General features: G+C 39.0%; 1 protein-coding gene across 3 annotated transcripts; it reads left to right on the top strand.

Annotated features, from left to right (window-relative positions):
* The first annotated feature begins 145 nt into the window (after positions 1-145).
* DDX59 (DEAD-box helicase 59) lies at positions 146-27960 on the top strand. Of its 3 annotated transcripts, none has more exons than XM_068140926.1 (8): positions 146-157; positions 21215-22041; positions 22849-23016; positions 23426-23515; positions 23841-24092; positions 24925-25077; positions 25445-25573; positions 27642-27960. In XM_068140926.1, exons 2-8 carry the CDS (start codon positions 21226-21228, stop codon positions 27903-27905), a joined length of 1872 nt encoding a protein of 623 aa, XP_067997027.1. In that variant the 5' UTR covers positions 146-157; positions 21215-21225; the 3' UTR covers positions 27906-27960. The 3 variants fall into 3 exon arrangements, with proteins under 3 accessions (XP_067997027.1, XP_067997025.1, XP_067997026.1); XM_068140924.1 differs by lacking the exon at positions 146-157 and adding an exon at positions 19144-19834; XM_068140925.1 differs by lacking the exon at positions 146-157 and adding an exon at positions 19742-20318.
* The last annotated feature ends 38 nt before the right edge of the window (positions 27961-27998 follow it).

Below are 27998 nucleotides of genomic sequence, written 5' to 3'. Positions count from 1 at the left end.
TGCCCCCACCCTACAGGGGGATTCTTGGCGCCGCGCCGGGCTGTTGCCTCAAGCTGGGTCGGTTTGGGTGGGGCTCCTGTCCAGTTGGATGAGCTCGGGTAGGGTTAGCTCGGCTTTAAACCAGCAGCAGCGGGTGAGAGGTGGGAGTTTTTCGCCGGTAAGGGGGTGCCTGGCAGTGGCTGGCTCTAGAGAAAAGGGTGGTGTTCCTTGGCCGCGGGGCCCACCCGCTGCCAGCTTCACTGCCGCCGCTTTCCACTGTGGGGCTGGGCGGGTCTTCCAGCGCGCTGTCTTGGCCTTTTCTAGCGTCTGCTGCTAAGGTCGGGGCCAGCCCCCAGCGCTGAGGCTGCTACGTGCTTTGAGTGTTAAGGGGAGACTGAGGAGCCGGCGGCTGCCTCCCTACGGGGGAGCCGGTGGGCCGGGGCTGCTTTGACTGGAGCAGGGATCGCTGCGGAGGAGGCGGGTGTTTCCTATCTTTCTCGTGTGTATTCGTTTCCTCTATTTAAAATTGCGTCTATATATAACTACTTGGATATTTGGGTAGAAAAGTGACAGACCCTTAAAATGTTTTGGGGCCTGTCCACGTAATAACTGTAATAAAGTGGCGGTACTAACAATTTGCCCTGGAGACCATCAGCTGCCTCATTCACAAGTACCTGGGCTGTTTTTGGAAACACATGAAATCACTTTAGTAGGGGCCTGTGTGGAAAGAACTCTTAGTCACAGTAGGGACTAGTAACTAGGTGATTAATGACTGGCATTCAAACAGAATTGGATGACTTGGCTTTGAAGTGCGGGCCTGAGGGTGTGGCCGTGCTGGTGACCGGCCGCTGCTGACGGCAAGGTCCTGCCTCCTCTGCATGTGCACTGTGTAGTTGAGTGACCAGCAGCGCCAGGGGGTAGTAAATTTGTTCTTTTTGGCAGCCAATAGTTACTAGGTTGGTGTCATGTAGAAGCGTGCTCATCTTCCCTGCCAGCTTAGCAGCTGTGTGGTTGAGCTAGTTCAAGAAGCTGATCTGGCTTACAACTAAGTTTGTAGTTGGTTCTTCATCTGGCTGAGCTGATCACTGAAAGACCACTTTTGACATATAGTAATTATTGACTAACCTGGTTGGATTTTGGTGGTTTTTGGTTGGTTGGTGTGTTTTGTTCTTTTTTTCTCCCCTTTTTGGTAATTTAGTGGGTGTCTTCCCAAACTCTTGTAGTGGAGAATGGTAGTCTGAGGTATGTTGATTTTATTTATTTTTTGTTTGTTTAGCCCCACTGAATCTGGAAAATACTATTTAGACACAGTCTTAGCAAGACACTATAAGTTTTCAAATAATACTTTGATCAGGCTGTTATTTCTTAATGTTTAAAGTGGACTGTGGATTGATCTGGACAGATTTTCCATTGTTGTGTGATTTGTGTGCACGATGATACAAGTACTGTGATTATGAGGCCTCGGTATACTTTGTGGTTTTACTGACATGAATCTATATTTACTAGTAATGAGTAAAAGAAAAGATTTTGGAGGTCAACATTTGAAGAAATTATTGCTGACTATCTCTACATTCTTTCTGGGATGGGATTCCCAAACTGTTATGCATACTGCTCATAAGTGGTACATGCTTAGCTACAAAACTAGGAGATGCTGTTGTCAGCATTCAGCAGCAGGGAAGGGAGAAGGAAAATTTATAAATCCTTGCTTTAGCATGATTCTGGCTGAAATTACTGTGTGCTCTACAGCAGGAATATGAATAACACCAAATATAAACACATACCTAACATATAGGTGTGGCTTGGGAAAACGGTCTCTAGTCAGGAAAAGTATATGCTTAGTTTTCAGCAAAGTAAAGCCTTTATTTGCATGTTTACTCAATTTTTTTTTTTATATATATACTTTGGAAATACTATTTTAGACACTCAACATTATTTTAACTATTTTTTACATTGCCACAAGAAAAGTAGTTCAATTATTCTAATATATATTTAACAGCAAGCACAAGTAATTTATAAGCTTTAAAACCTCATATGATGAGAGTTAGAAAACAAAAAAGTCTAAGATGCCAACTCACTTGTTTCTTGTATGCCCAAGAAAATACCAAAAAATGAAATCAATCAATAAGAAAACATGCTTAGGAAAACTATAAGGCCATATGAGGACTGTAGGATCCACTTTGAGAGTCTAAAAGATTGCAAACTAGTCCCTATAAAATAAAATTTCAGAAACAGCCTTCTTACAGAAGTGTGGCATAATCCAAATAAGGAGTCATCAGTTATAGTTAATGTATTATTGTATTTGTCATCTCTTCCTATGACCTTCCAAAACATCACATATATGTATGTACTGTACTATAAGACTAGTGACACTTACCTGAGACAAATAAAAATTTGTCTAATCTTCCAAAATTCTTGCAACTCTGAGTCCCTTCTTACTTTAAAAAAAAAAGGGGGGGAAAAAGTGCATATTGAGTTAGAGACTGCATCTCAAAGATGGCAACAGATACTATTATGGGTAAGTAGATATATAAACATATATAAACATCGCTACCAGTCTAATTTAAAATGCAGAAATCTTTGTGGGTGCAGCCTTTGTGCTGATGAAACCTGTTCAGAGTTGCAGAACAAAATCTTAAAAAGCTCTGTTGTGGTAGCTGTAATTGAAGTGTGCTTTAATTCACTTAGTCCTCTTAGAAGTGAATGCATGAATGTAAAATCTAGTATGTGTAAGTGAAAAAGAAGACATCACAAAAAAATTGCTGGAGTTCTTGTGCCAGTTCTACTTTTGCAGACATGCCAAAACGTGATCTTGCTTAATGTTCTGTCAAAGATACCAACATGCCAATGGAAGATGATTAAAATGTGCTCTAATTGTTCATAATAGATAAACAGAAAAACTGATTGAAAAGTCATCCCCTTCTGCTCTGGTCTTGTTCGTCCATCTTAAAATATTTTAAATAGTGATAATCTCCTCTGAACACCATCTGCCTGCTGCCAAGTATTTTACACTTCAAAGTTCATTCCAAGTGGAAAAATGAAGTATTAAGGATTAAACCAAGCAGCTCAAAGAGGTTTGTTGGGGGTTTTGTTTGTTTGTTTTTAACTTTTCTTTCTATCTTTCTTCCTTTCTTCTCTCTCCCAAAGTAGAAACATTTGATTAGTTTTATGCTGTAATTACATCATAGGCCTGATTTTTCATTGTCACGTGTCTAGCCATTTACACAGTGGGTGCACTAAGCCTGTAGTCAGTGTCAGGCAACAGGAACACATATGACCATGAAGCAATGAATAATAGTGTGGATGGCAGTAGTCTTAACCTTGGGAAGCAGTGGAATGAACCTTAACTACCAATTCTATACTTCTGTCTTTTCAGCTGCTTTAAGATTCACTTGTCTTCCAAAAGACTATGTATAGAACAAATGCCCTTAGACTAAATCTAGTGCTAGCCTGGATTATAGGGAGTGTTCAGACTGGAATAAGATTTCATATGCAATTTCTTCCTTCATAATACTTGATGATAAAGTAAAATACTTTAAATTAGTAATAACATTACTGGTTTTGCTGTGGCACTTGTCTATAGCCAGACTCAGTGCTAGTGAACAGTTTATCAGACTACTTACAAAGGGTAGTAAAACATTCCCATTTCAACTTAGGTGGTTGTAGGAGGGCAAATCTACAAACACAGAGGTTCACAGCAACTATTCTACCATGTAATGCGTAAATCTTGGTGTCAGAAAAAGGCTAGGAATAACACCAGTGGGGATATTGTCTTTAATTGCTGCTATCAAAGTTGCCTATTTAAGATCTTGTCTTTGCTGTTTGGTTCATTTGACTTTTTCTCTGGTTACTTTGGTGTCCTTTGAGATTTTCTTTTAAATTTAATTTTATAACCTTATTTTCACACTGGCTATTCTGTGATCTGCCTATCTTTTGTCTTGGCTAAGAAGCCGTTGTGATAGAATGATAGTGGCTGATGGGAGGGTTGCTCCCTGTGGCTTGTAACCTCTGGCCAAGAGGCAGCATGCACAACTTGATGTGGTGCTGTCAGACTGTCAACATGCAAACCAAGAACTGGTCATGTCCCATGTGGTCCTTAAGAAACATGCTTGTTCACTTCAGCAGGTTTTGTGTTGTGTAGGTGTGGCTCACCAGGTAATCATTAATGAGTCTATAAGGTTATTTCAGCCTAAGGATGACTTGTGAAATGGATATTCCAGCCTCACAAATTTATAATATCTTATTAAACATGCTTCTTTATAAGTAATAGTAAAACCTGTAAAACTGTAAGAGTTAAGGAATCAGAATTATTTAGTTATTTTCAAGGGAGTGATTGTTTGAATTATTTAACTTCCCTGGCATTATTACTGAAATGCATGTATGCAAGTTAGGAGTTTTCTTTGAGCATAATTTTAGAGGGGAGTACCTTTCTCCCATTTCAGGATGACACAAAAGAACAGTTACATAGTTATTTTCTTTCAAATTCTTCTATTAATTTGTAATCAGAAAGTGTTGACATTTAGAAAGGAAGAAAGCAGTTTACCACCTTTACAGGTTCAGTAGAGTCATGAATGAAATGGAGAATAAAGATTTGTATGACATTTTACTTGTGTTGTCTGTGATTTTAAAGTTGTTTGTTTTGTAATATGGTTAAAATTTAAAAAAGGAAAAAAATTGAATAGATACCTCAGCTCATTTACTACTGAAATCTGCACAACCGAAAAACTACACAATGAAAATAAAATTAAATACCCAACAGTCACTTCTCTTAAGAATTGGATGCTCCTGGTTTCATTTCCTGAACATGGCTTTGACCTAATTTAGCTCTGTAACAGGGCAGGGGACAAATGCAGGAAATCTACATCTTGCTCCTCTAATTCCTCTGGGTTACCAACCAACAGATCTGTCCTTTTCCTGTGGACTGTAAGAGCTAAACCCTCTCACCTCCCTTGACATGCATGGCTGTTTGGTTCACTTGTCTGTTTCTTTGCTTACTTGGATGTCTTATGAGATTTTTTTTATTTTATTTTTTTCACATTTAATTTTATAATCTGCTTTTCACACTGGCTCTTTCGTGTTCTGCCCATCTCCTGGAATAGTACTTGTTCTACGGGTTTTTAGGTGACTTTTCTTCCCAGGTTTGCTGTGCAATACTCCTTAATTCCAGTGCTTTCTCGTTCTTGACATGCCACTGTTGCCATATTACCTATGAAGACTGTAAATACACTGCTGTATCTGGTACTTTTTATTATAAACTTTTAAATGTATGGTAGAAATCCTATTCTTTCAGTAAGTGAAATTTGTATAATATTTTTTTATGGCCACCTAGTACCTGATGTGTGTTATTAAGGAAAATCCTAAGCATGACTTTATGATTATAACCTTTAAATACAAGAAGTAGCTTAGCTGCACTGCCAGGTAGCTGTACAGTGCGAAATGTACCTTCAAACACCACTTTGCACAGAAGTAAAATGCACTGTAACTGCCATTATGGTAGCTGTTAGATAATGCTTTCTTTGCACTCCAGAGAAAAATGGGCATGACTCTAGTTTTCAGGTTGTGTATTCATGTGTAAGAAGTTTAAATCAGTTAGCAAGACTTTCAGTAAGTCTGACTGAGAGCAAGTACTCAATTGTGCCCTTTTTCCTGTTGAACTATACTCCAGTGAAGTGACTGGCTGATATTTTTCTTCATTGTGATTCTGCATGTGAAGAAAGATTTGAACATTCATAAAAGCTCACTTGTTTTGAGCATATATATGACTTTAGCAAAGCATGAATAGGCTTCAGTTTCCCATCTTTTGGCCCTGCTTTCAGTTTCCACTGCAGTGTGAATGTATCTGAATGAGACCAGCAGTAAATAGGAGAGAATACCCTGTTAGAACAGTAAAATTCTACTGTCATTTGATCAGAGGAATTATCTTTTGGGAAGGATGGTAGTGAAGCTAGATAAGAAGGGCAAAGCAAGGGAATAGCATAGGAGAGTACCTGGTGAAAGGATTTTAATTTTGTTCCTATGTATTTTATTTGAAACAGCAACATCCAATTTTTCACTTAAGTTTTTAGGGCATTTCTCTGTTTCAGTTAACTGGTGGAAAAATTACATGTTATTGAGAATTTTTTGATGATTACTTCAGGAAGTAGGTGTAAGTAGCTGGTACACTGTTTAAAAAGTGGCCGTGTAAAGTGCGTATCAATGATTTTTATTGTAACCATTTATACATAGTGACTCTTGATGGTGTTGCAGATTTTGATTATGCATACAGGCTGAGGTCATCACAATCTTGAGTGTATAGAACTCTGTTATATTTGATTCTGTTTTGGCATAACTGAAGTTGTTTATAGTATTTTCTGAGTAGTTTTACAGGATATCTAATACCTTACAGTTTAAAGCATTTTCAATACATAAGAATAATAGGATCGTTTTGGTTGGAAAAGACATTTAAGATAATGAAGTCCAACTGTTAATCCAGCACTGCCAAGTCCACCACTAAACCCTGTCCCACAGCACCACATCTACATGTCTTTTAAATACCTCAAGGGATGGTGACTCCACTGCTTCCCTGGGCAGTCTATTGCAGTGCTTTTATAACACTTTCAGTAAAGACATTTTTCCTGATATCCAATATAAATCTCCCCTGGCACAACTTGAGGCCATTTCCTTTTGCACTGTCACTTTTTTACCTGTGAGAACTGACTGTACCCCAGCTCACAATTGCTTTTCAGGTAGTTGTAGAGAGAGATGAAAATACTCCCTTATTTCAATATATATTAGAAACATGGAAAGAGCAACAATTATTTTAATAGCTGCCTTAAACTAAATGTATATTTAGCAATAAAGACTTATCTCCAATAAGGATTTTTTGTGAGATTTAGGTTAATCCTATGTGTAGCTCCTATTTGAAATCACTAATGCTACAGACATGATTAAGTGTGTATATAATTGTGTATCTGGATTAAGGGTGTCCTGCAGAATATTTCTGTTTGAAGATAAAATCTGGATGACTTCTTTCTTCTACAAAGTCTTAAAAGATAAATTAACCACAAAAGGATTATACACTTCTCTAGTTATTCTGTCCACATATGGTTTTCATGGTATATAATACACATGGCTCTGTTAAAGCACAGGGTGTTATCTCAGCTGTCTCACCTGGGCAGGGAGCAGTCATAGTTCTATTTGGATTAAAGAACAGGAGTGGCTGTCCTCATCACAGTTTCAGAAACAGAGCCCTCCCTTTATGTTAGCCAGTGGAATTGAATGTGGTTGAAGGAGAAGGGCAAGCAGACTGAAATTTGCTGTTTAGGGAAAGTTTGAGCCCTAGTTGAGACGGCCGCTGCACTGGAAGCAGGCTGGGACACAGAATGCACCTGAGACTTCCACTTCTGCCCCGTAATTTAGGGTTTGACTTAACAGCCACAGTACAGTCCTGATGGATGATAAGTAAATGAGAGAACAACCAGTCTGGGGAAGAATATGCTAGAAGGAACTGTGCTGAGGCAAGGGGATCATTATATGAAATAACAAAAGTAACCCCTGGAAGTTTTATACAAGAAGGGAGACTTGGTGGGGTATGTACACCTACCAGGTTTCTTCTGGGTTGGCATATCTTCTGTTTGTGTCAAGCTCTTTTTATTCTCTTCATTGTGCTTAACAGAAAGGAAGCAATCACCTGATTGGAGAACATAGGGTAACGGATTTCATTGAAGTGAATCCCTATGTTACTTTAGGTACAGCTTGTTCAGCAGAATGAGTATTTTTCTATGCATAGGGTAGCTGTTGAAATTGGGTGCTTCAGAGTCTCACTGGCTCGGATGTTAGTATGCCCTTTCACAAGTGGGAAAAGCAGTAAGTCACGGTCACCAGAAGAGGAGGGGAAGCAAAAACTGGCTCAGTAACAAAGTGTGTCCAAGGTAGAGGGCACACTGCCATGTTTTTGTTGTTTCCCTGCACCTTTTTTTACCACCAAGATCATAAGTGGTATTGTGTTAATCTTCTAGTAAGTCACAGAAGTTCTAGTCAGAGCCAAGATACCACAGTGGAAGCGCAGAACCAAATGATGAATGATTTTTAGTTCAGAGCCATAATGATAAAAAATTTAGATACTAGGCATGCAGTAACAAAGAGGCTCTGATATTACTACATTGCTCTGATTACTTTAAGAGAGCCCAGTCCCACAGAAATATCCTCACTGCTGCTAGAGAACAGGTTTACTGTCTATCAACAGAAGATTAAGAGCCATCTGTATGGAGATGCTCTGTGTCTGTGCTTCTGCAGGCTCTTTAATCACTAAAGGAAGATCTGTCGTGCTTCCCAGGGCCAACACCCTTTTGTAACCACTGACTACCTTTGTGGCTATTGCAGAGCAGACAGTGTCAGTAATGCAGGAGCCTTTTGGCTACTTCGCCTTTTTGCTTGAAGTTTCACTGTTTGGTAGCAGCTCTTTGTTCTTATTTGTCTCTTGTCTGGCTAGCCATGTTCTTTCTTTGTTCAGGTTTTATAGTGCAGTAGTGCTCTATTTCTCGAGTATTTACATTGGTAATGTCAAAGGGATCTGTTCCCCTGTAGCCTTAGTTTACTCTTAAGCGGAACAAGATGAGAATTTGAGTGCAGAGACTTACTCCAGTTCATACAAACTCCTCGGGAATGGTGAAGTCCTCGTATACCCAGCATGGTTGGCTGAATTGTGAACAGTCCCAGAGGAACTGTTGTTTCATAGGATTGCTTTGTTTTAATTTGTGTTGAATTATGAGGAAGGTAGAGATACTCTGGGGCATGATGTGCTCTGGGCAAATCCCATATTAGTAAGGAAATGAGCAGAAACATTTCTAAGCTACTTTGTCTCATGGTATTTTTTTTCTGGCACTGTTCCTTCCAGTGTTTCTTTTGAAATGGTCCCACCAGATACATTCAGAACAGTTTTATAATTTATTGATCTGTTTTGATTGTCTTAGTTTTGTGTTGTTGCAAAATTTCTTCCTCCTCAGTATAAGCCTAAGCCAGCACTTCTTCACAGCTCAGGCAATTATCATAGCCTTCTTTGACACCTGTTACCAGAAAGAGAACTTCCTTAGCTTTGGCTGCAACCTGTGTTCTCTGTGAAATGTAATTTCTGTGTATCTTGTCATAGGAAACATTATTGCTTTAGCAAGCAACTATACAAAATGACCTTGTCCTAATGGGTCACGTGCCAAAAAAATAAACCAGGAACACTGAAACTGGACTTTTGCACAGCTCAGAGCTTTGAATCATTTGGTTAAAATCAAACCAAAACAAAAACAATGCCACATAGTTTAACAAGGAAATTCTAGGCTTATGTTTTGTAAGAATGATGTGTTAAAGTTAGCCAATTTTTTCACAACCTGACCTTATACCCAAGTCAGCTGAGTTGTATTAAGAATTGGCACAGTTTTAATCCACTGAATTCTTTAGTAGATGGAATCCCATGAGTGTTTCAGATACTTTTCATACAGTCTTCCTTAAAAAGAAAATGCATGTCAGCGGAATCTTGACCATATAGCACAAAAGTGTCCTTTCACACTGTAATAGTTCAGACTTATTTAATACTAACGAGTTAGAAAACATATAATGATCTGGGGCCCAAACTTGCTAACCAGAGTTTTTTTTTTTTTTCAGTAAAACAACTAAGAAATACATGAGGTCCTAAATTGTTTACCTTATTTAGCATAAATTTAATTTATTCCAAAACTTGAAAATGTATTTTAAAAATTGTATTTGGAATTATTTTGAAATGAGCATTTTTTCAATTGGGTGGTTGTCGTTGTTGTTGTTTGTTTTAGCCAAATTACAAATCCCACAAAAAATAAGGTTTGCATGGAAAGTTCTTGGCAGGTCTCTCTTGGAACAGCACAAAAAAACCTGCCTAACAAGGAGGCATTCATGATTTCTATCTTGTTACCCTCTGTTATTACAGTCACCAGCTGTAAGGTTACTGGCATCTTGGAATCTTTCTAATGAAAAGCATAGGGAGCAGTCATTCAAGGGCAGCAGTGAGAAATATGTTGTGGTTTTGAGGATTGCTTTCTTTGATAGCTATTGTGCTTTATCAGGCTTAGCTAATGTGTTGTCTGCATGTTCTCGCACCAAACAAGGTTTAGGAAACTGAATTTCAGAAGGACAGGTCTGTTGGTTTACCTTCAGCAGTCTGTGAAGGTACAATTATGTAGTTTAATTAAAAATATACACCTTGTGGCTCCCTTTTTCCACTGACTTATACTGGAAGCCTCCAACATAATTTTTGCAACCTGTGCTGTACTTGGGATACTTGGCTTGGCTCATCCAATCAGTCAGAGAATCACAGAGAAAATCTGTGATCGTGCAATTAATGAGGAGATCTGTCTGCCTAGTATTTCTAAGAACTAGTTGATAAATACTGCAAGTGATTCACAGGAGCAAAAGCTCAAGAGAGAGTTAAAGGATTTATAGTTTTTGAATGTTGTGATGTATTTTCATCTCCTTTGATTACCATAAATGCTATAGCCTTATATAATCAGTGTTTATTGGTATTTTCACTTATTCAGTACCTCAGTCCTCAATTTTATCCTACTTTGACTGTATTTGCTGATATGTCTAGCTTAAAAGAGAAAATGAAACATGCTCTCTTTTATACAATAAAACTTAATTACAAATTGCTGTGGTTTAACCTTAGTCAGTAACTAAGCACCATGCAGTTGCTACTTACCTGTCCCTCCCCAACCCCTGCCCCAAGTAGCATGGGGAGGGAAGTCAGGGAAAAGGTAAAATTCACAGGTTGAGATAAAAAGTTTAATAACTAAAATTAAACAAACAAACAAACTTATTATTTTAGCAATGAAAAGGAATATAACAAAAACAGATAATTACAACCCAAGAAAAGACAAATTATGTGCAATGCAATTGCTCACTATCTGCTGACTGATGCCTGAGCAGCAGTCACGCACACACAGAGCCCCCAAGCCCATTCCCCTCAATTTTTATACTGAGCATGGCATCCTAAGCTATGGAATATCTCTGGCTAGTTCAGGTCAGCTGTCCTGGCCATGTTCCCTCAAGCTTCTTGTGCACCTCCTGGCTGGCAGAGCATGGGAAACTGAAAAATCTTTGCCTTAGTGTAAACACTGCTTAGCAACAAGTAGAACACCAGTGTTATCAACATTATTCTCAGCCTAAATCCAAAACACAGCGCTGTACCAGCTACTAGGAAGGAAATAGACTCTATCCCAGCCAAAACTGAGTCACACATACTGAGTTTTAGATGTATCCCTTAAGACAAAAGTACTTCATATGTATATTTTCATATGTAATAGTATACTTCTTTACAAGCTTCAGAATAACATTTATGGAAAAAATCCATACAGTATCCTGTGTTTGGTACAGTGCCATTCTCTGACTGATGGGATGAGCCAAGCACAGTAAGCCAGGTACAGCACAGGCTAGAGAAATTATGTTGGAGGCTTCCAGTGTAAATCAGTGGAAAAAGGAAGCCACAAGGTGTATATTTTTTTATTAAACTACTAGGACTGCCTTAAATACTCTATACACAAAGAGTAACAGTTGAGACGTTTAAAACAAACAAAAAAAAAAAGGTAAATCTGCCAGCTAAAGCTCAACAGAGTAATGATAAAAGCTGACATAAAGGAATCTTTTGAGACCTGAGTCCTAGAGCTGCATAGCTGCTAAGCTTACCACTAGGAGAAGGTACAGGAGCTGGAAGGATCCTCTGTTAACAGCTGCCAATGACTTCCAAAGGCAATAGTCATAGCTGGCAGTCACTCAGTAGCATGGACATCCTGAATTTGGCTTTTACTCAGGCAGCAGTGAGTTGGCTTTTTGTAGATGCAGTTACAGCCTTTCTGTGTCCTTTAGCAATTTTTGTGCAAGGTATTCAACTATCTGCTTTATGACTTTGTGAGGAGATGGAATAGGGACCTAATGCAAGGAAGTATGAAGTTTAAGGCCAATGATTAGTATTGGCATAGATTTTACTAAGACTGGTACAGAGTCTAATTTCTAGTAGCGTTCTTGGGTGCTTTCCAGACCATTCTTAGTACAGTGGTTCCTGTTCTCAAAACTAGCAATGCTGGTTAAGAGCTTAGAGGTGGAAAGGGGAAAATCCTCATCCATTTACCCAAAAGGCTTATGATGTAAATTTTTCTTTCAGTCTGCTTTACACTAATGGATTGTAACTGTTTTTTCCACTTGTCCCTCTGTAGTACAAATGCAGTGAACTGTTATCATACTTGTTGATGTCATTAGAAAGGTCTTCATCTCTTCAATATGATTGCAAAGAGAGTATATTGAGGGGGCAGGTGGCAGCATGCATGGAATGCAGGTCATCTGGCAAACTGGAATTTAATGATTTCTCTTGTCTCTTGGGGATTTTTTCTTTTATTTCTTCTTCTCCCATCCTTTTGTCTGGGACCCCAGAGGAGAGGAAAAAGGATTTAATTTCAGTAAGAGCATATCATGGGAGTGTTATCTTATTTTAGAATAGATGCTAATATCATATAGCCTCAAACAACCTTAATAATTGGAACACAGATCTGAAAGGCAAACTGTTAAGCAGCTTCCAAATACAATGTTTTATATCCTCTCACAAAACCCCAAAACAAAACATTAGCATGAAAGGAGAGAATTTTAATTCTTTATTCTACACCTTTGAGTTACACTTATCTAATCCTGTTAATTTCTGCCTAAATTCTCTAAGCGTCTGGCTTCTCATTTACTGAAGTCCCTGGAAACAGGCAATTGTCTTTGCAATACTTTTTATCAAATCTCAGAGACATAACAGAGATTTGTAGATTGTTTTAAACCATTCTCATACTGTAAAGTCAAGCCTTTTAAATGGAAAAGGCTACTTTGTATCTTGTACAGAGAAGTTGGTAGCTGTATTCACTGTAGGTTTTCACAGTTGTGCTAAGGCTATGGTGATATTAAATCATGGAGTCCTTTGATTCTCAAATATTATATACCATATTTGAGCAAATAATATATATTTTTGTATGACTTGCCCTGTACAGTTATTTCCATATGGACCAGTGGCTTTTAACGGTGGAGCTTTCAGAACAGGACTGCCATTTGTGTGGGTGTTGGGTTTTTTGTGGTTTTGTTTTGTTTTAAATACCACAGCTCAGTAATATGCTTTAAAAATTCAGATTTAATTAGATTATTTCTTCTAATTCCAATTTAACCACAGACTTCTGCAGAGACTAATATTGACCAGTATTTCCCTAGCATGTGGCTCTTCAATGAGAATGCTCAGAAAGCATGAAAGTCTTAGTCCAACACTAAGATTTACTTTAAGAAAAGCTTAGAAATTGCCTGTTTGGATTAAGCAAAACTAGAAAAAAATAGGCTTCCAAATAAGTGTACTATGTGTAATATATGTACTAAATCAGGACATTTTGTATATTAGCAGAACTGAGTAGTTAATGGTTAACCACCATTTATTTGTTTTTAGATTATCTGGATTTTTCCTATGTGTTCCCTTTTAAAGCTGTAATTCAGAAAACAGTGGAGTCATTGACTCACTGATTCCTTCAATCAAAGAACTATTCATTAAGTGTGCTTTGGTTAGAGCTGCTGTTGACTGCATACCTACAAATCTACTGAGTGTCTTCAAAATCTTGAAACATAAAAGAAATTGAAACATATTTAATTTTATAGCATCAGGTGGAATATACAGATGCCAGTCCTCAGGTAAACATGCTCTGAGTTCCATGCCTTCTAAATGGAGAGACATTCCTCCTTCCTTTCACGCATGCAGTAGATGTTAAATGTGTATTGTGGCACACATACGTAAAAAGCAAAACAAATAAATACTATAAATTCAGGAAATCCTTTGTGACATGTTCACAAATTTCACAATCCTTAAGTGACATGTTCATACATTTCAGGTCCTTCACCCATTATAACATTAAAAAAATTAAACCTTAGAGTAATGAGATACTTAAAATAATGACTAACATAAAGAAAACTTCCTCTTGATGAGGCACTTGTTAATTTTCAGATTTTTCCTGATGACACTTGCCATTTGAGGGAGTGATGCATTAGGTGCTATTTGGACTCTAATTTTAGTCTCTTTTCAGTAGTTTGGTGTACACTGGGAGCTCATTGGACATCACATGAGGATATCTTGGCTACCAAGGAAACTTAAAATGCACTGTTGTAAAATGTTCTGGACAGTTACCCTCTGGGATTTATTTATCTGTTATTCAAATTACTGCATGGAACTCAAGAACACCTTGCATGCCAGATTCCATGAGAGGTACCTACAGGTTTTGTTCTGATACAGGTTTTAATTAACAGGGCCACTCTGGGAGGTACCACTGGGGAGAGCTGAGGCATATACTACAGTCAAGGAGCTCTCTGAAATGCTTGTGATACAGTCTCTCAATTAGTATGCAGAATGTCTGTTTCTTAGGGATTTAGTATACCTCAGAGTAGAGGGATTTCAGAAACCTGCTTTAATCCAATCTTGTTTTACTGAATTATTTATTATTTGCAAGTGATAGGAAAGGTTTGCTCATGCTTCTGAAGAATGGCTGTGAGATGTTACAGAGAGAAGTGCCTGTTTAAAAAACTGAGGGCAGGAATCAAAGATGCCACTCTTTTTCTGTTATTTGATAGAGAAAACAGGAGTGAATACAGAACAATTTTCTTGCTATAGTTTAAAATACAACAAAAAGTGGGATACCTTAGTATTAGTAATTTGTGCTGGAATTATTGTTTTCATTATTCATTTTGACTTTTAATTGAGAGTTACTATCTTGGATTTGCATAAATTTGAAATAATCTGTTGCTGTATACTTACATAGTAAATCTGTATTGGTATATATTTATGTGTACATTGTGACATTTCTGTAGCTCCAAATATTTATTTTTGAAGTTATTCTGAAGAGGTGTATAATTATATAAAGACTTGGAGTTTCTAATAACAGCACATGACTCTTTTTTAGGCAGCTATTGTATTGGAACACATGCAGCATGAGCAAGATGAGAAAATTGTACAGTTGTGATGTTTTCCCAACTAAATTAAATAACAGTGTGACTCTACAAAATAATAATAATTAAAAAAAAAAAAAAACCAAAAAAAAAAAAAAAAAAACAACACAACCACCACAAAACAAACAAACTGAAAAACCCCAGCATCTTTAGTTTTCCGTGATGACATTCCTGGATAAATTGTCCACAGTGCACAAAACTGGCTGTCCTAATTGTTCATGATTTTCTAACTGGACTTAAACTCACCTTCATTCAGCCAGTGCTTGAACTAGATAGTTTCCAGAATAAAGAATATCAAGGCAAAGCCTTTGTAGGATATCTGAGAGCATCTTATCTGGGAACATGTTGTACAATTTAGTGAATTTTAAAGGTAAAAAAAATTCCAAGTTCAGAAATCTTACTGAAATGTCATTCACCTCAGATCTGATTAGCAGCCTCAAGAGCTGAGAGCATGGGAATTAAATTTACTGAGGCTATCTATTACTCATATTTCAGCATTCTAAAAGAGCTTAGGATAGTGACTAGACTAGAATTTTTATGCTGTATTGCAAATTAAAAATATTAAATAATAATAAAAAAAAAACAACTCACAAAGCACAGTATCTGTTCCAGGAAAGTTTTTGGTACATCTGGCCTGATGAACTTCTGCATGTAAACAAAGACCAACATACTACATTCTGTGGAAACTTGCACTCCTTTTCAGTTGTGAGCACTTACTATAAGGCGTATTACAATTTTGTATTACAAGCCCTTCATACAGTATTTATGAACTCAAGTTTCTGCATTACTAGTGTCTACAACTTTCCAGTATTTCCTGCAATGTAATTTTTTTTTTTCCCTGGCTGCTGTTTGTGACGGTTTTAGGCTGTGCCTTTAAGAAAGGGACGGTTCCTGGAACACTCTGGCTGAACGTTTTGAAAACTCTCAGATATTCTAAACGAATTTCATTGGTAGCTTGGTAGAATGCATCTTTAAGTTTTAGTTCTGTTTGAGTCTCCGTCAGTTCTGTTCTGTCAGTCTTTTCAGCCTGTCTGCTTCTGAGCAACAGCTGCGGGACCTGTTAACCTTGAGATAACAGATAAGAAAAAAAATAATTCTTGCATGCGCTTTGAGCTAACAATTTTTCTCCTTGATAATTACCTTTTCTCTCTCTGTAACCCTTTTGGGAAAAAAGGGAGGTAGGGGGAGAGAGGGGGGACGGGGGGGGGGGAACCCTCCTCACACTTGAAGAGGGAGTTTTGTTCTGTATTACTTTCTTTGCTGTATATTTGTATATATTGTAAATACTGTATATTGTGTATATATTCACTGCACCTCATCCTGCTTGTAAATATAGCTTTAATTCATCTCTGCTTCTCTGACTGAGTTAGCCGTGGTTTCTTTGTGTGTGGGGGAGAACTGAACTTCCTCTCACCACCACACTGTTACACACTGAACTGATGCTTTGAACAAAATTATTCCTCATCTTGCTTCTAAATAGTAGCCTATCACTCTACTCAATATCAAAATAGGCCTGTATGCCTAGGTTTGCATTTCTCTGTCTGAATTTTACCTGTTGTCACAACGAATTCTTGTAAGGCTCTTGTAAAGCTCTTTTGTTTGTCCTTGTGTTAAGTATCTGAGATAGAATGCGAGAAAATTTGCTAGCAGGGCTGTCTTCAGGTTGCCACATCTATCTGCAAAACAGTACCAAGTTTTGTGGAGTTCACTGGTGACTTGCCTCCCTTAAACATAGGACCACTTATTAGTGAATTCCCTACTGCTTTCCCCCCCCCCCCTTCTATTCTCATCAATGGTATATCCATGAAAAACCATTTCCTATTACCCCACATTTTTTTGGTGTCCACATATCACCTCTTAACAGCTTTGGAAAGTCAAATATTCCACATGAGTGACATCTGTAATCACAGGTGTGACAGCCTTTTATGGTGCTACAGAAGTTTTTATTAGCTATTAAGTTATCCTTATTCAACAAGTCTTTAAGGATTCCTAGGTAATTGATGATATAACGAGAGAGATGCTGCTGGGTTTTGTTAGTAACATAATCCTGCAGACTGTTCTGTACTTGGTTTCTCTTAGTCTTTAACCAGCTTGAATAATCTCAGTAACCACCTTTTATCTTAACTGCTGTGATGAAGTATGAGTGCATCTTCTGAAAGACCATTATACACTGAAGAAAAAGCTGTTAGTGTTTCTGATAAGCAATAGAGGCCAGCTTTCTGTTCAGAAAATGTGATTTGTTATATAATACTGGTCTTATAAAATATAACTTTATAAACAAAAATCCAAACAACCCAGTCCCTGAATAGAAAGTTTTCATTACTATCTAAGTAATGTTGTCATGAAACAAATAGAGGGTAGAGCGAACATTTGAAGTCATGAATCCATAAATGAATCATGGAATACACCCACTGACAATGTTATTCCTTCCACAGAAATGCATACGACAGACTTTTGCATTTTGCAGCTCAGAACAGCATGAAAATGTACTCTGAATAAAAACACATGTATTACAGTATGGTCAGTCGTATTTAATCATAAAAGCCTGCGTGTGTCTGTGTCATCAAAGTGTGCAAACTTCTCTCATGGCAGGTGAGGGCCAAATGGTAGCTTTCAAAAAGCAGGAATGTTCTTACCAGTATAAAAAGGTACTTTAATTTTCTTTGGACTCAGTTGCTTCCATTAGATAAAGATTTCTGTCAATGAAAAACATTGTTACCAAAACATTAAAATAAAGGCTGATAAGCTTTCCTAGCTGGACTGTATAGATGATGAAGCATCTTGTATCATATTGAATACTGTTGAAATACTGGCCCTCATTTGGCAAACAATGTTTTGAATTCCAGGAAATGAAGGAAGTAAGAAACGGAAATTAGCCTCCAGGAGGGAAAATGAAGAAAAGAAAGCAGTGCAAAGAAAGGGGAATGACAGAGGATGAATAAGAGGAAGGTGGAGATTCTCAGAGAGAATGAGGAATGCAGGGAGTGTGGGTGAAAAGTGCCTGACACTTTCTCAAGTCTAGAAAGGCCCAGCCTTCCAGGACGCTTGCTAGTCTCTTCCAGTTGTACCAGTTAATTAAATCACACACAGACCAATACCCCTTATTTGCACTAACTTTGTCTTGCTGCTATGATAATCTGCTACAGCGAAATGCAGCCTACTTTGAGGTAGACCATGTTTCAAGTATAACTGGTCTTGAATATTACAAAATACTGCAGCCATACACTCAAAAGTCCCCAGTTTTGTGTCTGCCACAGACTGTTCCTTTGGAATGCCATGGAACTGTTTCAAAAGGGGCTGCTAGTATTTATGGATTTTCTCTTTTAGCAGAAAATGGTGGTTGTGGTGGTCACTGATAAACGGAATGAGCTAACAAGAAAATGGAATTCTCATCCATGTGATGCTTTCAGTCTAATGGGATCAATGCTGGAGGAAGAGGGGGGTAAGATACAATCTGTTCTGGAGTACCTGGGAGTATATCAACCCAGATAGGGCCTACCAAGATATCTTTCCCATGCATCAAACCATTTATGGTCATAGGACAAGGGTATATAAGAGTATAATAAGGGTATCACAAGCAGGGATAAAGATGTTGGTCTCCCACTCAGTTCTCAGTACTGGTCAGGCTACACACCCCAAGTATGATGCACAATTTTAGTCCTCACTTTACAAGAAGGATGCAGACAGGCTGGATAGGACCCAGAGAAGGGCCACAAGAATGAGCAGAAGCTTGGAAGATCTGTTATATGAAGGAAGGTTGAGAGAACTGGATTTGTTCAGCCTCGAGAAGGCTTAGGGGAGACATCATAACCATGCACAACTACATAAAGGGCAGCTATCATGACTCCCTTTTTACAAAGAGTCCCGTGATAAAGACAAGGGGCAATGGGGACAAGTTGCTACTGGGAAGGTTTGGACTGGGTGACAGAAATTTTTTTTTCACCATTCAAACTATTAGGCATTGGAATAAACTCCCAAGGGAGGTGGTGAATTCCCCTATATTAGACAGTTTGTGGAGGCCCGGCTTGATAGGGTGCTGGGCCAGCTCATGCAAATTACATTCCTACCCTGAAAGGTTGGATTATTTGGACTATATGATCCTTGAGGTCCCTTCCAAACTGGTGTTCTATGAATAGGATGTATTCTTATTTTGGGAATATGCTGGGCTTCCCTCTTGTGCTCAAAACCAGGGCAACCACCTCGGGGGCCTGGTGTTGCAAGGGTCTGGAATGGTTTCAAGTATATGAAGACCTCTCTCATCATGTTCTTTCAGACTTCCGAAATGGGTCAAGGCTGATGCTGGCCATTTCCTCGGCATACCGTACGCCAACATCATGTGCAGTAATAACATGTTTTTCACATGGGTGAAATGCTTAGGTGTTTGTAGCATCTGGCAGCTCGGGTTGTGAATGCGAATGTGCAGGACGAAACCTAGAGGATCAACAGCCGCACGTTCAAGCTCCAAACCGAAACTGAACTCGGCGATGACATCTCCCTGCTATGAGGTTCTCCCCTCCCATGCGGTTCTCTCCTCCCATGCGGTTCTCTCCTCCCAGCCCGAGTACACAGGCCCCACTGCCACTGGTCTGGTCATCTCCTGGGAGTGGCCCGTCCCCGCCCCGCGCCTCTCCCCATGTCAGGGAGCGGAAAGCCCAGCCGGGGAGGCCTGACTGTGCTGGTTCGCTCTTTCCCGTGCGCTCGGGAGCCCTTGCTCCTCCTCTCACTGCCCCGGCCCAGACTTCCGGCTGCGCTCAGCGCTCCGACGGGTCCCTGTCCGCAGCAGCGGTGCTGGTGTGCAGCCGTCGCCATTTTGTGAGGAGAGGTGGCGGCGGGGCTGGCGGCCAGCCAGTCGGTAGCGGTACGTGAGGCGACGTCTCTCTGCCGCCAGCGAGGAGGAGGAGGAGGGCGAGGTTGGGGCCGAGCTACGCTTCGCAGCAGTGGGGCGGGAGAAGCTGTCGAAGGGAAACGGCTTTTGCGCCGCCTTGGTTTCCCGTGGGGTGGGTAGCTGTTGCCAGAGAAAGAGGCCGGGGCGGCGGGGGAAGAGGCAGCCTTCATGCCCGGAGCCCCGCGACGGGAGCGTTTCCCAGCGGGGTCACCGCTGGCAGCAGGGTGCGACCCTCCCGAAGGAGCCCGTGAGAGATGTAGTCTCTTTCGTCTTCCTGAACACGGTTTGCTCCCTTCCCCTTGAAGAGCTGCTGGGCTTGTAAAGACGTTTGTTGCTGAAATTCTCATTAAGTGCAAAAAAATTAAGTGTCTTCCGATCGAACAGCGAGGGGGAGCGACCGCCATCCAACCACCTAGGTTCTGCTGCCGGGTTTTATCCAGCAGACCTCATCTAACCGGTGAGCTTCAGCGCTCTGAATTGCTTCGAGTTACAGATAAAAATAAAATTAAAAAAAAAAAAAGAAAAAAAAAGAAAAAGCTGCCTGCCAACACAGACATCGCTTCGTGCATTCTTAGAAAGGCTGATAGGCTGATTAATTCAGAATAAATGACGGTACCTTCTGTACTTTGTTTACCCATTGCACCATAGCAAATGGTTGGTGAGAACATCTGACACTGTCAGAATTAGCTACTGAAAGTTTCAGAATATAAACGTTATGGTTATGTACGATGTCAGAGTGTGACCTCCTTGAATTGCAGGAGAGATTTGGGAAGCTGATCATGTAGTCTTCGCTCTTTCTTTGATGCTCTGCTGGGCTCTAAATATCTAACAGTTTACAGCCCTTCAAAATCTGAGTGGACTTTGAAAAGGACATTAAAGAATGGTTTTGGCTGGTTTCTGTACCAAATTTCCCATCCTTTTAAAATTTGATAATTTTGTATGTGTGGGTGTGGCTTTTTTGTAGCATGGAAGAATGTGTGTTTTGCATCTCTGTTTCACCTGAGAAACAACTAATTTTTTCTGAGGATTTAAATGTGACTGATTCCCAAAACAGATATATTTTCAGGCAGTGAAAATCAAAGTTTTTATTTGGTTGCAATTGGTTAATATGCTAGCTGTAGTTGGATCTCTATTATTCCCTGCTTCCACTGTTACTTTATTGTTTTACATTGCATCATCATTAAGTCCAAGATAATTCTTAAACAAGGCAATTTCTAGATCTTTTCAGGGATTGAGAGTTGGTTTCTGGGCTTGCAAATATATTTACTAGATTTAATTTCTTTTGTGATAATGGTAAAATATACCTTTCCCACTTGTACTAGTTTATAACAGCTGTAACAATTTTCGTTTTAGTATACTGCAGCATGTTTTTACCAAGATCTGTTAAAGTCAAGAGAACTGCTGATGAAGACAAAAGTTGTACAGCTAAGAGAAATAAGTTGTCTTCTGGAGGATCTTTGCTCGTGGAGACTGCTGAGTACCAAGTCGGTAAGCCAGTTAGAACACAAACTTCTGCTTCAGGAAGTAGTCTGAATGAAGTTGTACAAGAACACACTAAATCTGCAGCTGGAGACCTTGGTGCTGCTAATGCAACTTTGGAAAAGGACAGCCAAAATACTGATGAAGATAGCATGTCAGAAGAACCCATAAAATCCTACAGCAAATTGCAGCGTTGGGCAGAACCTGGAGAACCTGTATGTGTTGTCTGCGGTCGCTATGGAGAGTATATCTGTGATAAAACAGATGAAGATGTTTGTAGCTTGGAATGTAAAGCCAAACACCTTCTACAAACTCAAGCAAATGGAAAAAAGCTAACATCTGATAAGCTCACAAAAGCAGAATCTCAAGCAGAAACTCACCTTAATGAGCCTTATTTCTACAAAGATCATTCCTTTATTTTAGGTTTGCGGGAGGAGCAGATTGAGAACCTTAAACTGCAGCTAGGTATTGCTGTCCAGGGCCAGCAAGTGCCAAGACCTATTGTAGAGTTTGAACACTGTGGTTTTCCTGAAACTTTAAACCATAATTTAAAGAAATCTGGCTATGAAGTCCCAACTCCTATCCAGATGCAAATGATCCCTGTTGGACTATTAGGGAGGGATATTGTGGCTAGTGCAGACACGGGCTCTGGAAAAACAGCAGCTTTCCTGCTTCCTGTTATTATGAAGGTTTTGAAAGAGGTAATGAAACTTAATGTCTTTAGAGCAAGTAATTTGAAATGTGTCTCTTGGACTTCCAGTGTAACTGAAAATATAAATGGAAGCAATTCTGTGCTTCTATGATAAGTTGTTTGGTGGTACTTATATAAGGAACAAAAATTTTTAAATTTAAGACTGTACTACCTTCATGATTCATCTGTGCCTGGCTGATTAGTAGTGAGTCAGAGGGGCTCTTAATTTTATTATTGTTGTTACTCTTTTATTTCAGAGATAAATATTTTTGCTGTATAAGGTTCCTATCACTGCTTGTCTTCTCTGGCTAATACTGGTTTTACTTAGTGGTGTGCAAGACAGTAAAGAGAAATAACCTGTTCCTATAAAATCTAGACTTCTAAGTTTCTTTAAATGTTTTCTTGATTCAGCTACTATCCTGTGTTTTGAGTTCATGTGGAATTTGTTCTGTATTTCTGTTACGATTCAGTACAATAACCAAAATAGGAAAAAGCAGTCCTCACAAATGACTACAGTCTTTCTGGGCCTTTTTATGTTGTTGTCAGGAAGCTATTTTAAATGTGTTCTTACATATGCATTAATTTTTCTTTTCAAAAGTTGAGTAATTGAGGGATAAGCTTACTTGGCCTGCATTGGTAAAGGTATCACCCCCTTCTACCTTCTGTCTTCAAATAGAAAGGGTATTAAGCATTCTAATTGTATCTGCAGTAGCTGTGCTATATAATTTTATTCTAATATGGGGGGATTAAATCTTGGAAACTTTTTGTCTAAATAATAAAGCAATTCCACGTTCAGCAGATCTCCCCCTCTTCCCAGACAGAAACTCCATCTGCCCTTATTTTGGCACCAACAAGGGAGTTAGCAATTCAGATAGAGCGACAAGCTAAAGAACTGATGACTGGTTTGCCAAACATGAGAACAGTTCTCCTGGTGGGAGGTTTGCCACTGCCACCACAGCTTCACCGTCTCAAGCAAAGTGTTAAGGTAAAGACTTGGGTATGGAAAGATCCTGTGGAGAGTTATGTTTTCGTGACATTTGGTGGAAAACAATGTTACTGTTGACATGTATGGATATTCCTGCTTTCAAATATGCCATTTTATTAGCCAAGGAGCTGTAATTCACAGCCATAATACTTTGGTTTTAATGGAGATTACATTACTTGTATTTAGACACTTCCATTGGAGCTTTAAAGATTTGAGGATTCTTAAGTTTACCTATGAAAGTTCTGCAACTTAATTGAATGTAAGTTATTTCACTAATTCCTTCTCACCTATGTGCCGTAACTTTGTAGTTTTTCTAGGACAGTCATCTGTCCTTTCATGGAATTTCTATCTCCAGTTTTGTTTGTGTGTGTTTGGGTTTTGTTCATTTGTTTGTTTGTTTGTTTTTTAGGTTATAATAGCAACACCTGGAAGACTTCTTGAGATTTTAAAGCAAAGTTCTGTTTGTCTGAATGGCATAAAAATTGTAGTGGTGGATGAAGTAAGTTTTCAGTTATCAAGGCTGTATTGCCTATACAGCGGTCCTTGAAGAGCTTAACTTATTACAGGGAGTTCATTATAAAGATAAAATACATTTCTGAAGAGGAAAATACACTTTATTTAACAGACTGAAATATATTTGAACCATGCTTGTTGTTGTGTTAGCTTTAAGACGTACAGGGTACTGCTGGCTTAGCATTTCTTCTAACTGAAAACACTCCTGCACTTGGATTATTGCTTGCCAATCATACACATTATAGTTGTTCTGTCAGTTCAAGTTCTGTTCATGGCAGAATCTGGTACAAATCTTATTATTTTTCACTTAGGTGGACACCATGTTAAAAATGGGTTTCCAGCAGCAAGTATTGGATATTTTGGAAGGCATCACTCAAGATCATCAAACCATACTGGTGTCAGCCACGATTCCAGTGGGGATTGAACACTTAGCAAATCAGCTTCTGCACAATTTTGTGAGAATCACTATTGGAGAAAAGAATCTGCCTTGTTCCAACGTTCGCCAAATTATCTTGTGGGTAGAAGACCCATCCAAAAAGAAGAAGCTCTTTGAGATACTAAATGTGAGTGTAATTTTTTTTTTTCATAAGAACCATTTTTAAAATTCATGTCTTTATGCATGTGTGTCAGGTTCTCATCTTTTACTGCATGCTTTGAAGAGGTGAGGAGAGGTTAAGCTTGTAACTGCACTCAATAGTGAAGTAGTTCTGCAGTGTAGGAGTTCTAATGGCAGTTTCAGGGATTATTCCACCACCATCACTAACATGTCCTTCTGTGCTGCAGCACACTCAATTCCTGTGCTGGGATCCATGTTTAAAATTGTAATTTTGATAACTCTTTTGTGATTCACAGTATGGCATCCCAAAGATTTGTACTGGTTATCTCTGGGTGGTAAAGGGGCAGGACTTAAACTATCATAGGTGCTGCCTTACTGCCTGGGAGTGGGTTGTCATTTTTGAAGTAATTAAATAAACCAATGGGAAAGCTAATTTAGTTCTTAAATCTTCTATTATATGAATAATAATATATAGCTTTTATGAGTACTTAAGATGGGAGAAGTAAATAAGAACCTTTTACTGAACCTGAGAACTTCAAGAAACTCAGACTTGCTATGTAGCATGTAAGTGAACAAAAAAGAAAGCTGCTGACATAAAAAATGCATGTAGTGTTATAAACTTGGATTCTGAGTCTACAAATCATTGCATGTTTATGATGTACATATTTGTATAGTTTCATGGCTGGTATCTTTTTCCTTATCTAGAGTCTAAAAGCATTTATTTATATTGAAGTGTTCTTAATGCTAGAGATAATGAATGGAATAAATTGAATCCAGATTGCTGCTGCTGAGCAGCAAACTCTTACAATACCTTCATAAAAAACAGTTTAATTTTACAGGATAAGAAACTTTTCAAGCCTCCAGTGTTGGTGTTTGTGGACTGTAAGCTAGGAGCTGATCTGTTGAGTGATGCTGTTCATAAGATTACAGGATTGCAGTGTACAGCTATGCATTCTGAGAAGACTCAGGTGGAAAGAACAGACATATTACAGGTTTGTGCCTTCTAAGGTTGCAGGGGTTTGAACAGATTTTAACTGGCCCATTTTTTAAAAAGTCATAATTTACTGCTTTTCTGCAGTATACTGGAGACTATTTCCTAGGTGTTTTGCTTTGAAATGAGAATTTATGCATTTAACATTGATTTTTTTTTTTATTAAAATAATTATTTTGACCTTTTTTTAATTAGCTCTGTGAATTATATTCCTATTTAAATCAAGAGTACAAAGGGGCCATTTTCTCCTCTGCAATAGAATAATCCCTCTGCGTGTAATCTTACATTGTATATAGATCCCTAGCTGATGCTTGGAGAGCTTCAAAATGCAAATAAGAAAAAAAGAAAGTTTATTCTTGTCTTCTCAGGGATTACTTCAAGAGAAGTATGAAGTTATAGTAAGTACTGGAGTCCTTGGACGAGGGCTTGACCTGGTTAACGTCAAACTGGTAGTAAATTTTGATATGCCATCAAGTATGGATGAATATGTACATCAGGTAAATAAATGAATTGCTAAAGCATTATTTGAAAGAATACTGAAATATTACTTTCACCTAGGGAAATTTAAATTTAAATGTAAGCACAAGTATTATTTTCATCATCAGAATATTTGTTTTATAGGAGAGTAACATACTGAATCTTTTCCGTAGATGTAAATTAGAACAAGCTAGAGTGTTGTTCTTGTATTTCCTGCTTCTTGAACACCTCCAGGTATGGTGGCCCTGTTGCAGTGCCTGACCAATTCTTCAGTAAAGAAATTTTTCTTAATATCCAATCTAAACCTCCACTGGCACAATTTCAGTCCATTTCCTCTCATTGTATCAGCTGATACTAGGGAAAATAGGCCTACCCCTGCTTCACTACAACCTCCTTTAAGGAAGTTGTGGAGAGCAATGAAGTTTTATCTCAGCCTCCTCTTCTCCAGACTAAAGAATCTCAGTTCCCTCAGCTGTTCCTCCTAAGGTTTGTGTTCTAGACACTTCACCAGTTTATTTGCCTTTCTCTGGACGTGCTCCAGAAACTCAGTGCCTTTCCTCTAGTGAGTGGCCCAAAACTGAATGCAGTATTCAAGGTGTGGCTTCACCAGTGCCAAGTCTAGGGGTACAATCACTTCCCTACTGCTGGCTCCACTGTTCTTCATACACACCAGGAGGCTGTTGGCCTTCTTGGCCACCTGAACACACTGCTGCCTTATGTTCAGCTGGCTGTCAACCAGCACCCCTACGTCTTGTTCTGATAGGCAGCTTCCCAGCCACCTTGTCCCAAGCCTGTAGTGCTGCATGGGGTGGTTGTTGCAGCACCCAGCACTTGGCCTTATTAAACCTCATACTACTGACCTCAGCCTAGCCAGCCAGCCTGTCCAAGTCTCTTTGCAGAGCCTTTCTACCCACAAGCAGATCAACACTCCCACACAATTCAGCGTCTGCAAACATACTGAGGGTGCACTCATTTCCCTTGTCCAGAACACTGATGTTAAACAGAACTGGCCCCAGTACTGAGCCCTGGGGAACAGCAGTTGTTACTGACTGCCAACTGGATTTAACTCCATTCATGCCCACACTTTGAGCCCAGACATCCAGACAGTTCTTAACCCAGCAAATTGTCTACTCATTCACACCATAAGCAGCCAGTTACTCTGGGAGGATGCTGTTGAAGGCCTTACTGAAGTCCAAGTAAAAAACATCAACAGCCTTTCCCTCATCCACCAGGTGGTCACTGTGTCATAGAACAAGATCAGGTTGGTCAAACAAGATTTACGCCTTGTAAACCCATGTTGACTGGGTGCAGTGGTGGTCTGGTCTGATGCATGATGTCACTCATGATGATCTGCTCCATGGCTTCCCCTGGTACCAAAGTCAGACTGACAGTCCAGACAAAGTCAGTGGGCTAGCACATGTGACATGAAGAGAGAATAGAGGGAACTGGGCTTGTTGAAGCTGGAGTAGAGATGAATTGCTATCTTCAATTTGGTAATAGGTGGTTAGAGAGAAGACAAAAAAGTATACTCAAAAGAACAAGAGCCAACAGTCACAACTCACTGCAAGGGAAATTCTGGCCTCATAACAGGAAAATGTTTTTCCATGGTGAAAATAGTCAGGCAGTGGAACAGAGTGCCAAGAATGGTGATGGAATGTCTGTGCTTGAAGACACTCAAAATTCCATAGGACAAGGCCCTGAGCAAACTGACCTAACTTTGAAGTTTGTTACGAATAGGTGGAAAGGACTTAGGGAAATCATTTAGTCCCATGAACTAATGTATTCTGCATTGCTAACTGCAGTATATTTCTCATTTTTTAATTACCTTTCTGCTAAAGTTTTGAGCAAGTAGTAAATGAAAAGGTTGTAATTTTAGATTATTTAAAGTTTCAGATCTGCATATTCTGAATTCAGAAGGTTTGTTAAACTTTGTGCTTAGAGGATGAAATAAAGAGATTTGCTCTTGTCAGTTAAGTTAGTTGCTGTAAACTTAGGTTTATAGCTGTTTTCTATAACAGAAAACAAAGGATATTTGAAGGTCTTCAATTTCATATTGATAACTTAAAATGTGGTTTTGGTTTTTTTCAGGTTGGAAGAGCAGGGAGGTTGGGTCACTGTGGAACGGCAATTACTTTTATCAATAATAACAGCAAGAAGCTCTTTTGGGATGTAGTGAAGAGAGTAAAACCAACAGGCACCATTCTTCCCCCACAGCTGCTTAATTCCCCTTATCTTCATGATCAAAAGCGAAGGGAACAACAGAGACTTAAACAGTTACAGAACAGCCTTGTGACAGGAGATAATCTTATGGACATTATTAGAAAACATGATAAAAATAATTCTCAGAGGTAATAAAGATATGCTTATATTATAATAAAAGTGTGGTAAAAAATAAACATGGAATTTTGATGCCTTGTGTATAGCCTTTTTAAAAGCTTATATATT

This window comes from Melanerpes formicivorus, unplaced genomic scaffold (genome assembly GCF_026170545.1).
Source record: "Melanerpes formicivorus ecotype bairdi unplaced genomic scaffold, bMelFor1.0.p_v2 SCAF_7, whole genome shotgun sequence".
Taxonomy (NCBI): Eukaryota; Metazoa; Chordata; class Aves; order Piciformes; family Picidae; genus Melanerpes; species Melanerpes formicivorus.
Note: the sequence above shows the minus strand (reverse complement) of the source record. Positions and strands in the feature narration are given on the sequence as shown.

Excerpts from the sequence above, each read along its gene's own strand:
- DDX59 (XM_068140924.1), top strand. The coding sequence starts at position 19,477 with ATGAGGTTCTCCCCTCCCATGCGGTTCTCTCCTCCCATGCGGTTCTCT. Across the intron at positions 23,516-23,840 it reads AAATTGTAGTGGTGGATGAA|GTGGACACCATGTTAAAAAT; the intron begins GTAAGTTTTCAG and ends TTTTTCACTTAG. Across the intron at positions 24,093-24,924 it reads AGCTCTTTGAGATACTAAAT|GATAAGAAACTTTTCAAGCC; the intron begins GTGAGTGTAATT and ends TTAATTTTACAG.